The sequence below is a fragment of the Haliaeetus albicilla genome, chromosome 2 (assembly GCF_947461875.1).
Source record: "Haliaeetus albicilla chromosome 2, bHalAlb1.1, whole genome shotgun sequence".
NCBI classification, from domain to species: domain Eukaryota; kingdom Metazoa; phylum Chordata; class Aves; order Accipitriformes; family Accipitridae; genus Haliaeetus; species Haliaeetus albicilla.
In genome coordinates, this window is record NC_091484.1 from 54,245,344 (window position 1) to 54,258,784 (window position 13,441).

A 13,441-nucleotide genomic window follows, 5' to 3' on the forward strand; every position below is an offset into this window, starting at 1 on the left:
TTTCTCCAGGCTTTTCTGTAGCCTCTTCACCTTTCATGTGGTAGTTTCACCCTTGTTTCTGTGTTATATGGTGTGAAAATTTTTATTTCAATTGCAGTTTTAGAGTCCATAGCAAGGGCCAGTGCTCCCCTGGTAGCTCCTGGGAGCCCTGCGTGGGGTCTCATGCTTGGCTATGGTATCAGAGAGTAAGGACCCAGCATCCATTCAGGCATGCTCCAATCTCACTGTCAAGTCCCAGCTCTCTGCCACACAGCTTATTTATGCCTTATTGTATAAATAATCTGTACATGGGTACAGCAGCAGAGCTGGTAAGGGAGAACCCAAAACAATACATGTTTTATTACAAACACCATGATTTCATTTTCACAGCAAGGACAGGTTGGGCGTGGGCTGGGCTGAGCCTGGCAAAGTCTCCTTTCCACTAGCAGTATCTGTAACTTGCTCAGCTCTTGAACATTGGGTGTGATAGGCTGAAGCCTGTTTTTGCCTCCTTGTGTAGATGTAGATATACTTTAAAGATCCTTAGCTGGTTTACCATTCTAGCTGATGGTGCAGCATGCACTCTCTGTCTCTGACAAGAGCACATAGTCCCCTCCCTTTCCCATGCATATTGCTAAAGTTTCTATCACTGCAGGCATGAGGTGGGGTGAAAAAGGGCACTTGGTTTAATTGTACTGCCTGAAACCCATCTCCTGGTAGAAGGCAAGCCTTCAGGAGAAACCACTAAGCTGCTTCCTACTCAGCATTATTAGTGAGACAAAGAGAAAGTGAGAAGAAGAGCACAAAAGCTGGTGTACACTAGCATTACACTCTTCAAAACAAGGCCATGGTAGTAGTAATATTAAAAAATCTAGTATCCTCATGGACACTAGAACACTATAAATAATCTCACCATTGACAAATTCAAGTGAAAACCATGACTGCCCAAGTGTATTAGGTTTTCCTCCCTATCACACTAAAACAGTAGAAATAAAACATTGAGCTGTGGGGGCAGATGAGGAGTGTATAAAGGGTAGTTACTGTGATTTATGAGGTTACAATACTGGTGACTTCCCCTATTCTTAAAGGAATAGGGAGGGAATGAGAGCGAAGAAAACAAAGGAGATTCACAGCATTTCAGGAACAGTATCAATGTTAGGACTTTTTACCATATAAATGTTACTTTGTCATCTCTTGTTGCTTTCAGTTCCTTCTGATGTAGCCTGGCAGAGCCTGGGGGTTTTTAAAACATGTTTTTCTCAAATGAGAGGCTCATAGTTGATAACAGTGAAGATAAATGGCACTGCTGTTCCACGTGACTTGTGTTTGCCTCAATAGTCCCAGCAGTCCTCATGGTGCAGCCCCCTTGGAAGCAGCAAAGGTGGAACTCCACAAAGACGAAGGGCGCTTTGATCCTCTGAGTTGTTTCATGTATTGTGCTCAGGGTAGAGCTTCAGGAGGCTGTGTTCTTGTTAAATAATTTGATTCTTTATTGATGTAACTATTTCCAGAGCTTTCCTGTCACTCTCAAAGCATCTCCAAAGTCTTTCATCTTAGTACATCTGTTCCTCCATCCTGCTTCCACTACATTACTTACAGGGGCCTCTGCAGCCCATTTAGCCCTGAAGAGATGACTCAAAGCTATTCTAGACTAATGTCTAGATGCAAAAGTAATCAAAGACCAAACTTTTAATAGAGAATTACTAGCCAATGCCTAGCGGTCATGTGTCCCAAATCTTCTAGTGTATCATCTTCTATGCTAGAAGAGGGTCAGTGTTCTTGTGAAAGCTGTCATCATCTTGCCTACAAGCTCTTCATCTAACAAAGGGTCCAACTGGCTGTTTAAAACATTGCCCTTCTGCTGCTTTGGGTATAGGAATGACGCTTGGTGAGACCGGGCCCATAGTATATTTGTGAATTTACAAATTGTGCAAATTTTGTACATTTGCAGATTATATTTGTGCATTGACTTCACTAGGACAAACTGGGTCAGCAAGGTTGACCTGGGGAGAATAAAATGTGTTACTTGCTTTTGTGTAAGTCAAAGAGGGCCAAAGTCAGTCTCCAGTTACACTCATGCCAAGCTCTTTTGAAGTCAAAGGTTTTCTACCAGTTTTGTGTCTCATCACACCATGTTCAGTGACGAAATTCTGGCAATTTTTGTTCAGCTTCAAAGTAAAACAGGGAACAAAAGTGCCGGTTGTGGGAAAGTGAACCAAACCCTTTAATTCATCATCTACAAGCAAAGGACTGAGGCTGTGCTTTGGACTTTGCAGGTGCCCCAGAATAATTTTTGGCATCTACAAATAAATATGCAAATCCCATTAGTTTTCCTTTGCCTGAGCAGGTACATGAAGACAAGCTCGCATCTCCCATCCCTCCCATTTCCCCTGTGACAGCTGCCTGTCTTGTCATTAGCATTCACTAGTAAAGCAGAGGAGTGAGTTTCGAGTGGCACAAGTTCTTTCCTGACATAGGAAATGCTATACCAGGACAGGAGAATCACAAACTATCTTTTGGAACAGGAACCAGTGAAGTCACTAACATCCTTCTAAGATCCATTTAACTTTTTCTTTTTTAAAAACACCAAAAAGGATGCCACTGCTAATTGGGAAACCAATAGAAAGAGAGGGAGAACAGGAAGGCTTGGCTCTAATGCTCAGGTTTAGAGAGAAACTGTCCCAGGGAAGAGGCATTTCTGAATTCGACTACAAAGTACCATATCACATTTCTGAGGTTCATAGCTGTGATGGCTGAGCCTGAGAGGTGCAAGCAAGCACAGTCCCTGATGTGCATGTGTCTACAGGGGTGTCACCTCAGGATGTGACGGGGAAAAGAAATTCCTGCTCTATCTGCCTATGCCTTCATCCACAAAAGAGAACTGACACATGGAGAGGACAGTGCTCCTGCTGCCATTGCATTTCTCTAGTATCAGCAGAATTGCACTTCTTGGTACAATTTTTTGCTTCCTAGCAGCATTTGCTGTCTAGACTTCCCCTCACCAGTCCTGTCCAGCCCTGCTAAGCTGCAGGGACAAGGAAAATGGAGCAGTACTGTGCAGGATGCACAGGAACAGGATCTCCTGCTCTCCAGCTCTGGCACCCAGGAGCAGCCAGCATGGGATCACTAACAGCGTCCTATGCCTGTGAGCAAAGGGCAGTGTGACCTTCCTTGGAGGCAGGGAATGACTGTGACTTCAGTTCAGGAGCATGTGTTTGCCTTCAAGAGGATGAGTTTGATGCTGGTGAATCATTTGCAAATGAAGTTTCTGCCAGCAGTAAGCTCAGGGGCACTGCCAGGACTGTGCTGCACCAGTTTTACCCCCACTGAAATCACTGGATTGCACTGGCGTAACACTGAAGTAATTCAGATGTAAATCAGAATCTCTTCTTCCATCCTAGGAAAGATCAAATCTTCCCACTCCCACGAGGTTCAATGAGATTAATGCAGACTAAAGGACGTTGTGAATTCAGAACCAGCCATATTCAAACAATTCTCACAAATTTGCAGGCTGGAATAATATCTGCATTCATTTTAAGACAGATCTGTCAGGGTCTAAATGGCATGAAACAGAGCAGTAATTCCCATCATTTTTCCCAAGGTCTTTATATTCTTGTTTATATTCTCAAAACTCTCAGAGTAATGGAGGAAACAAAGCACCATGTAATCCTGGTGGTGTCAGATTCACTGATCTGATGTGGCGTGCCATGCCCAGAATATGAAGTATGGATGATTAAAGGACATTCACAGCATTCATAAATGACACTTCTGTGAAGAGTATTTGTGGTTTATGCAGAACAACTGAATTTGGGCTGCAAAGAAGTCAGTCAGTCACCATCTCTGAAAAAGATCTGAGCTTTCTCAACAACGTTATTATGGTTGCTTTCTCCATGGGAAGGCACCATCAGATTAACAGCTGCCATCAGGAGGGGGAAAAAAGAGATTTAAGAGTCTAAGAATAAATATTTATTTTGGGACAGATTTCCTCATCTTACTTTCCTCAGGAATTATTCTGTCTACATTTCAGTTGCTTGCTCTTCTAAAGCAGTATCTATTAGTAGGCTCAGGTTTCTCAAAACTGTTGCAACATCACAACAGGAGGGGTGATAGCTTTCATGTAGCCCAGTCCCAAGGTATTTTGTGTCAAAATAACCCAGGCTTTATCAGATCCTGTGGATGGTATTTCGGCAGTGTGGTCCCTACATGCAGCCTCTTATTTAGGAGTCAGAGTACCATTTCCTCCAGACATTTAATTCCAGAAAGGACTTTGTACTGCAAAATGCATTGTCCTGAAGCTGAAGGCATCAGGTTTTCAGGCTGCATCTTTTCTGCTCAGGCGAGGAAGACCTGCACTCTCAGCCACAGCAAGGATGGAAGCCGAATATCCATCACGCAGGCCAAACTGCAGATTTAAATGTCTCTGTCAAAAGTCTGATCTAACCTGTCATTCTGCCTGATCATTGTCCACCTGCACCAACTCTGGACCCTGAAGCTCTGCCATTGTGGCAGTGAGAAGTGAGCACTCCCAGCACAGCTGTTTTCAAAATCAGCAAAACATCAGCATCCCCAGTCTTGCTGTCATCGACTGCAATTTTCCTGTTTGGCCACAGTGTACATTTGCAGCCACTGGGGTTTTTATATGAGGTTGTCATAGCAAAGCACACGCTGGCTGTATGTGCAAAACGAGTGAATCCACTCCAGATTTGCTAAAATTCATGACATGCCTCCAGAACTGCTGCTCAAGAAAGGTGTACTTATTTTACCCTCAGAACGGAGCTGTAGCGATCCCTGCAAGGCTGTTAGTCTTTCACAGTATGGAGTTGTGCTTGACGGAGTTCTGACACTAATTCAATTCTTGCATGTTTTACTGAGGCTTTTTATCATTTTTCCCTTTGTTTTTCCTCAAGAAATGGAGGAGGTTTGTAATTACAGAGTGAAGATGGCCTAAAAATGTGGGGTGGGACATGGGTGACCATAAATTTCTATCAATTGCACTGTCTCCTGTGCACCTGAGAGACTGAAAGGTAAAAACACAGACATGGAAAAATGTCAAGTAGTGCCGCCTTCTTAAATGTCAGATCAACAATTGCAAATGCTAACAGTTGCCTTTTTGGTGGATTCTGTGCTACGCTGTATGGACATGGCACCCTCTAATGAACTCCTGCTCCCGTGCTTCTTACACAAGGCTTCCCAAATAAATAGAGCATTTGAACAGCTTAGGTTTTGATATTTCTCTGGGAATATAAAGCAATTATGTTTAGAAACCTGGCTGTTGTAGAAGAAACTACTAATTCAAGGTAATTCAAATCAAACTTGAAGTTCTTCCCCAAGTTTTCCTTACCACGTGCCCTTAAAAGGGTCTACCTAAAACCTAAGAAATTTGAGTCTGAATTGGCCAGAAAGTACATTTTTCAAAATCCCTCAAAAGATGGACATTTCCAAAAGGAATTCCTCTCTGAAGGACAGTACTGTAATGTTTCCAAAATATGATATTCTCCCTGATACCATGCTGCCACTGCTATTTTCCTCACTGGGATCTGTCTGATTAAATGGCAGTGCTGCCAGTGCAGGCAGCTGTGTCTGAGTCAGAGAGACCATCCACCTCGCTCTAATGCTGGTGGCTGAAACAGGTCAGGTGAATTAAATGCAGTGTGCGCATTCCTTTCCAAGGACTACTTCAGTCTACACATCTGTACCGTGAAGTCAGACATCCAGGTTAGGCAAGATGAATGCCATCCATGCTATTTCATTGCCCTTCAGTGACTGCTGTGCAGACCAGTATTATTGTCCATTTTCAGTCATGAGCTCCTCTTGAAGGTATTTAAGACCAAACAGAAGTAGCCTGAAACAAAAGACAAATAAATGAAAGGGCATGAAAGTATCTTTACAGATGACAGCCAAGCACATGGGGTAAGACCGTGGGAGAAGAAACAGTAATGGCTTTCAGCAGGAGGAAAAAGGCAAGAGGCTTGGGGTAGTTATGTCCATGACCTTTAATTTGAGAGAATGAGCTATCAACCAATAATAAGTCAGTTATTTGGATGATTAAGCTCCTTTCCTCACCATTTCACATCTGAATAGCTTATGGTTACATATACCCAACTGACTGGTTTTTTTTATTTCCTGGTGTCCCCTTGGCCCAAGGTCCTTTAAAGGGTTGGGGGCTACCCCTGGCAGCAGGTCACCCCAGCAAAGACAGTGGAGCAGAGTCTGAGTGCATCTAGAGAGCTAAAACACCCACAGACATTAAAGGTCAGGTATGTCTTACATTTGAACACCTGTTTCGCAAATACATACAGCTGAGCTAGTAGCCCCACGCTCTTTTTATAGCTAAAGATAGACAAATGCACATTTGGGGCACTATCCATCTGACTTATTTTAGATATATCCTTTAGGATGTGATAATTTTTGCTGTGATCTCCATCACCTCTATTGATTCATTATCCTTTGACTACAGGAGAGACAGCTTAGGTGTCTATATTTAGTCTCACAAATCCCGGTCATACCATTAGAAAATCCCTGGGGTATTTAACTGAATCATGGAGTGGTCATATCCATGTCATCAAAGCTATATGTGTACCTAGTCCCTAGGAAATGCTTTTGAGGGTCTAATTCTTATACCTCAAGTGTAAGCATAAGTACAGTAGGCTGTTAGATATACTCCATGTAGGCTTAAACTAGCCTGGCTCAAGGGATGACAACATGCCCAGAGCTCAGGTATGGCTGCAGAATCAGCCAAGGCACTGCATGAATATATGTTTGAGTAACGTCTGCCTTGTCCCATCCTCCTGTGCCCAGTGACTCTTGCTCAGGTATGATGGTGGAGGAGAGGTGCCTGGAATAACTGAAGCTCTTACCCCTTTTCATTGGGGATTACCTCCCACCACTGGGAGAAGATGGCAGCAGATCTTGTGACCACTCTGATTCTCTTCCCAGTCCAAATGAAGAGCAGGTCGAGTAGTTCCTGTAGTATTTTTTTAGGCTACCCCGACTGCCCCTGTTTTTTCTTCCTCGGGGCCCCTCTCTGACAGCCTCTGTGCCCTCCTCTGTCAGTCAGGCTCATACTTACGATGCCTTCCTGAAAAGCTGCCTCCCTCCAGCAACCCCAGCTCAGACACCAAGCTAATAAAACCCACTGGGCATGACAAGGCTGCGTTTTGCTCTGCCTCGCACCTTGCCTGACGCTTTACCACGCTGCACCCCGTGGGCGAGGAGCCGGTGCTGGATGTGCCACGGGAAGCCCGCGGGAGCTCAGCCCGGCATGGCACCCTGCGGAGTTCAAAGTTGCGGCCCAGGGAGAGCAATAGCTGCAGCAGCTGGGACTCAGGGATGTGCAGATGTAGCCATATTAACTCCTGTCCAGGATACCTAATTCTGGGCTGGCTGCTCAGCTATAGCACAGGCATGGACACAGATGCTGTTAAAAATATCCCCCGTTGCTTAATTTCATATTTTGCTTTCTTGTAACACAAAACCTAGGATCCCTCTGAGCAACTGTGTACATTTTGTTCTGTAAATGGTTTAAAAGTATATTAAAACATTAATCTTAGCCCAAGCTCCTGTGTGCCAGGTTTCTGACTGGAACACAATTTAATGGATGACTCATAGTAGATATATTGTATAATGGTACAACGTTCTGATAGCCAGTGATTTATAGCTACAACACTTAGCACTCGCTTGTTTTGGAAAGCCCTTTTATTGCTTATTTGTGTAACATATTGATACTTTGAATTTAAGAATATTTTCATAGAATAGTGTTCTAATAGCCAGAAAAAAACCCAAACAAACAAACATGTAAGGCAGATCAGTAATCAAACTTCAAGCTACTCCTTCAAAATGCTAAGTTAAGAATGTCTGAAAATATATAGTATTGCCTTCAAACTGAATTTGAATAAATCATGTCTGGCCTCCGTGGCAAGCAGTACAAACTCTCCTTGAGGAGGGTCCTTCACTGCCATGCACTGGGGAGGTTCACAGACATGAAGAGAAACCAGACTAATAAAGTAAAAAATGTTTATTTCCCTTTAAACAAAGAAGTGCACAGCTGTAGTGATGGCCCATATAGCTGGCTTGGTTTAATATAGATAACCTTGGTTGGCCTATTCTTAACAATTAATTTGAAATGTCAGTTGGGGGCATTTCAATGGATAGTGAGCATTTGAAAAGAGAGGTTTCATTATGCATACCGAGGGGCTATCCCACCCTTGCTTTCCATAGGGCAGGCTCTCTGGAGCTGGCAAGGACTGGTGTGAAACACGGACCTCCTAACTTGCCAGCCTGTGTCCCTTCACCCAGGAAAGCATTGCCAGAATGAGGACACACAGGAATCTGTACAACTTTCCCAGGCCAAAACTGAGTCAGTCCTTTTACTCTGACTGAATTACTAGGAAGACCTGCTCAAAAACAATTAGCAGTTTATGTCACATTACATTTTGTTATTATTGTTGAAGATAGTATTCTGGGGTTTATGTAGTCTGAGTGTTTTGGTTTGATTTGCCCTAATGGGTAGTGACGGTAATTAATGCTGCAGCTTTCTGTCTGTAAGCTATTAACCAATAACCAAGGAGAGCCTTAACAGAGAAATAACAAGTACACATGATGAGAGGCTGCTGGATTAGCCAAGGAGATTGACATGCCCATTACATTACTGTGCAATTGCAGGGTCCTGCGTAGGCAGATGGACCTTTGGGATTCCTTTTACAGGACTGGAACATTAACAGTATTTATAATACACCAGTATATCCTGCAAAACATCATAGACACCAGTTGTAGCTCCTTCTTGTAAAAGGATAATAAATTATTTTATTTCTTCTCTGTGAAATGGTTCCAGAATCCTTTTGAAGTTCTTTCATTACATATCGCAGCTGAAGTGTTCACAAGAGTTACATGACTCTTAGCAGGATTTGCAAGAGAGGAGAATATGACCGATTGTGTTCCTATTGACCCCTTTTGCCCCTGAGCAGTTAGCCAGAATTTAAGGCCATTGCAGGTTACTTTCACGAGGAAGGAAAATTAATAATAAAGGAGATTTTTTCCTGGGTGCTCTCCTGCAGACCTGTAAAGAACTTTCCTCAGCTTTTGTGTTCATCAGTGCAGCAAGAACAAGTAGCAGGAGGAAGCCTCCTTGCTCGCAGATCGAGTTTCTTGCCAGGCTGCATTCTGCCAAAAAAGGGTTCATTCTTGGCCGTCCTCCCACAGCCGCAAAGGAGCTGCTTTCTTAGGTGCTTACCTGGCTTTCCTGGTAATTGTATCACACTTTTACTTGCTACATAGCCACAAACCTGTGCAGTGCAATGCCGCCTGTCTCCAGGCTGTCGAAAAGAGCAGCATTTGTTTATTCCTTTGTTTAGGAGACAGGCATACCAGCCTGAGCAACAGTTGCTGGGCTCCACTAGAACAGACCAGCTATTTCCTCTCAGCCTGCCCTGCTCATGAATTAAACCCCACTAGCTTCAGTCACCTGCACACCCATAGACTAAAAGCTCATAATATTTTACTCTCCTTCATAGAGTGAAGGTGCTGTGATAAACTTTTTGAGTCCTGGATTTGAGTGTGCTGCATATTGTACAAGACACAACAAGGATAGAGCCTCTGCCTCAAAGAACTTGCAACAAAACATATTTGACTTCAGCAGAAGACAAAACCCCTAGGCATGTTTTTTATCTCAAAGTTAACAACTAGTTATCGAGCATGGAAGTGGTGGAAGATTTGTTTCTGTATCGTCTTGCAGTTTTATTTTACCTGTTTCTGTGAGAATAAACACCTCATAAAACTTCCTAGTTCTGCAATTTTCCCAGCTAAGACTAATGTGCACAGAGATGTTGGTTACATTTGTCATGCTTTATTTGTATTGTGCATGAATCCAGTTCTCATCAGCAACAGGTTCTTTTTTACCTGCTCTGACCTAAGAAAAACACTCTCTTTTTATTGTAGCAAAATAGTTCCGCTGCATCAGGTAGCCACAGATGAAGCGTGCTGCATTTGTTAGCTTACCCAAAGCAAAGCCTGATTTTTGCTGTAGTTTGATTAATATGAATTTAATGTAATTCATCTCAATGCACTGTTGTGCTTAAACTCTTTATGCTAACATTTTCAGATTCATTCTCAAATTAATGTGATATGGATCTAAGTACTAATCATACCCATCCTTCATGCTTTGCCAATGGTATTCTTACTTCTTTAAATTACCGCATAGGAAGTGATTAAATTCCTCAATGGAGTCATGAGCTGTCTGCATGGCCATTACCCTAAAAGAGAGGTATATGATTTCATTTTTAAAGCCACAGATGATAGTTCACATGGAGGGTACAGGAAAGAAAGATATGTTGAGGAAATGAAGTTTAGGTATGTAGTTCTCAGGCGGTGTGCTTTCTATGTGTGCATTGGTTTGAGCTACAGATAAAAGTTCCAGCAGAGACTGACTTAGTTCAAATGGAAAGTATGTTTAGTCAGTCTCTGCTATGAGGTTTGGTGAACAGTGCAAACAGCTGCAAAGAGAAGCAAGGATGCTCTGTAGTCATCTCCCTTTCAGTTCAGTGATATGAAATGGTGGAAGCATTAAGTTAAAATGCCAGGTTTAACAACATACTGTGGATTTTGTTGCAGAACTCACCGGCCGTGCTCTGCTCCCCTCCAGCTGCCGGGCTGCCGCATGAGACCGTTCCCAGAGCCCCAGTGCCGGGATGGAAAGCTGGGGCAACTTTGGCACTGGCGGGAGCAGAACCAGCTTGTGTCCAGCCTGCAGGCACCCCAAGTCGCTCCCACTGGAGCCGTCGGGGAAATGATACCTGGAGCTCTCGGGTCAAGCCCCTGACCTGCAGCTCCTCTGAGGAGATCCCCACAGGGCAGTGTGCGGCTGGCCCAGCCCAAACCTGGGACACAGTGGATTTTGTCAAACCTGTCTGGAAAACTGCTGTAATGGCTCAGAAAGTTTGCTGACTTTTCAGAGGCCAGGATAGCTGGCTGATGTCAGGGATGGTGCCACCTGAATGGATATGCAGCCTTTGGGAAGCGCCTATCAGTCAAGGCAGCTCTTGCGGGGATGGATGATCGATAAGGGGAGAAGGGAGAAAGGCCAGCCACCAGCTGGGAGGCTGCATTGAGCATGGGCAAGGGAACAAGCCAAGAAACATATTGACCCAGACCTGTGAAAAACAGTCCAAGGATGATTTAAGAACCTTAATGAACACATTTGCCAACAGAAAAAGGAGAAAATACTTCTTCCTTCTTCTTCTTCTTTTTTTTTTTTTTTTTTTTAACCTTTTCAAGCCACTATACAACCCTTTTTGGGCATACTTTGTAAGAGCTGTTCAGATGGGTGTGGAAAAAAGATGTGACTGTCTGCTCTGCCCTGTGTGGTAAGCAGAAAAAATGAATCACCAAAAATAAAAATCAGTCCTTCAAGTTAATCCTGTCAGAATCCTATATCCTAACCTATCAATAATCCTATATTTTCATGATCATCAAGCTTCACTGCAAATATTGAAACAGAACTAAATGCACATGTTCGGGCAATTGCTTTGGGAATGTTTTTCAGCAACAGAAGGTGGTGCACTGAGTGGCTAACAAGCTTTTCTGGTCCAGAGGGGCAGTCCAGATGGATGCAGAACATGCAGTCCTCTATCTGCTGAACTGCCAAAGTGTCTCTTTAAAGAGACAAGTAAATCCTAAAGACATCTCTTACAGCCCAGGTAAGGGCTTGTTTTCCAGCTTGGAAAACATCTGCAGAAGCTAAGGGGAAGGAGTATTCTCCTGTGGCCACAGATGACAACTGTCACTTTGCCATCACTGCTGTGACTTCAAATTTCCAAGTAGCATGTGGAGCTCTCCCAAGAACAGTGGGTCTCTGCTGGCACAGCAATGTCCTCCCACTCCTCCTGGCCCTCCTGGGTGCTGGTGGCATGGAAGCCCATGTGGAGGACCAAATTGCCCTCTCCGAGGAGGCAGGTGGACATGCGATCCTCTCAGAAGGGAAGCAACGTTGTCCTGCACCAGCTGGCTCTCTGGTAGTGGACATGACACGCTTCCCTCCACCATCTGCCCACCGCTTCCCAGCATCTTGAAGCCACAGTCTCTTGTCAAGGTCTTTGTCTGCAACCTCATCTGAACTGTAGGCAGGTGCCACTTCCCACCTTCACCCCCTCTGTTTAGCTCCATGTGTCACTTTCTTATTTGGTCAAAATAAACTAAAGCTGTCTTCTCGCAAAGAGGCAAAGCCAGTATACCTGGTACTCTACCAAAAAAATCTCCACTGCCAACAGCACTTGCCCTTCCTGAAGGAGTGAGTTCAGAACTGGGTGCAGTTTAAAGAGTAAGTGACTCTGGCTCAGATGGGATTGCTGAACAAATCTTAGAAAAGTTTGATCAAAAGTAAAAAAAATGACCCACACTGGAGCTCTAAGTTACTGTCTTCTTCATGGCCTTTCTTGTACATCTAGAACCTGTTGCTTGTTACAGTTCTTAAAAACATCAGATTACTGACTTTTTAAGGGGATTTTTTGTTATATGGTACTTTTTGGAGTGCAGTTATCATACATGTTTTCTATTTTGTGGGGGCTGTTTGTTCCATTCATCTAATTTATAAAAGTTTAAAATCCCTGTCACTGATAGGTGCTGAACAAACCCAGCAAGAGCTGGGGATTTTTGTTCCACTTTGCTTTCTTATAGCCTATCAGTAACATTTGTCTTCACCTGCTTAAATGTAAAATGCTGGTCAAGTGTGTGACATTATCCCATTTGTCTAACAGGTAAGCTGCAAAGTGCTGCAATTCTTTCATCAGTACATGTTGGGCTGCAACTACTTCTGGATGCTCTGCGAAGGCATTTATCTTCACACGTTGATTGTGGTGGCAGTGTTTGCTGAAGAGCAGCGTTTGCACTGGTATTACCTCTTGGGCTGGGGTATGTATGTTATAATTTGTAGCAAAATGATCAATTCTTTCAGATGTTTGAATTCTTCTACCATTTATACACCTGAATTTTTTTATTTATACCTCTAGATCATAGCTTAAGATTGAGTTCTTGGGTCCTAAATTTGAGTGCATTTATTTAGATGGGCCTAGAGACTTACAAAAATCAACAAGAATCAGTATCCATTATTTGCTGCATCTTGGGATTTGCTGAAAGAAATGCTTAAGTTTTGTCAAGCAGAGCTTTGGGAAAGGAATAGATTTCTATCCAAACGCATCTCTTTTCTGAACAAAAGTTGTCTATTTTTGTCACTTTATATGCAAAAATATTAATCTGTGACAGTACTTGTAAAAGTATATTATTTCTGGAATGAAGAAGAAGAAAAATCAGTGTCTATGTATCCCAAAGTGAAAAAACACAGTATGTAGAAAGAGGAACCAGAATGTCTCTGGAAGTGAATCCAGTATCAGATATATTTTTGCAGATGTTGTTTTAAAGGAGAAGACTCAGTTTTACCTACCTACACAGGAGTAGATAATGGCTCTGGTGTCAG

General features: G+C 43.2%; 1 protein-coding gene across 1 annotated transcript in view; it reads left to right on the forward strand.

The window, feature by feature from the left end:
- CALCR (calcitonin receptor) overlaps positions 1-13,441 on the forward strand; it is a 180,888-nt gene that overhangs the window by 142,599 nt on the left and 24,848 nt on the right. Inside the window, exon 8 of the mRNA XM_069774988.1 lies at positions 12,726-12,879. Coding sequence (XP_069631089.1) covers positions 12,726-12,879 — 154 coding nt within the window. The remainder of the gene's footprint in view (positions 1-12,725; positions 12,880-13,441) is intronic.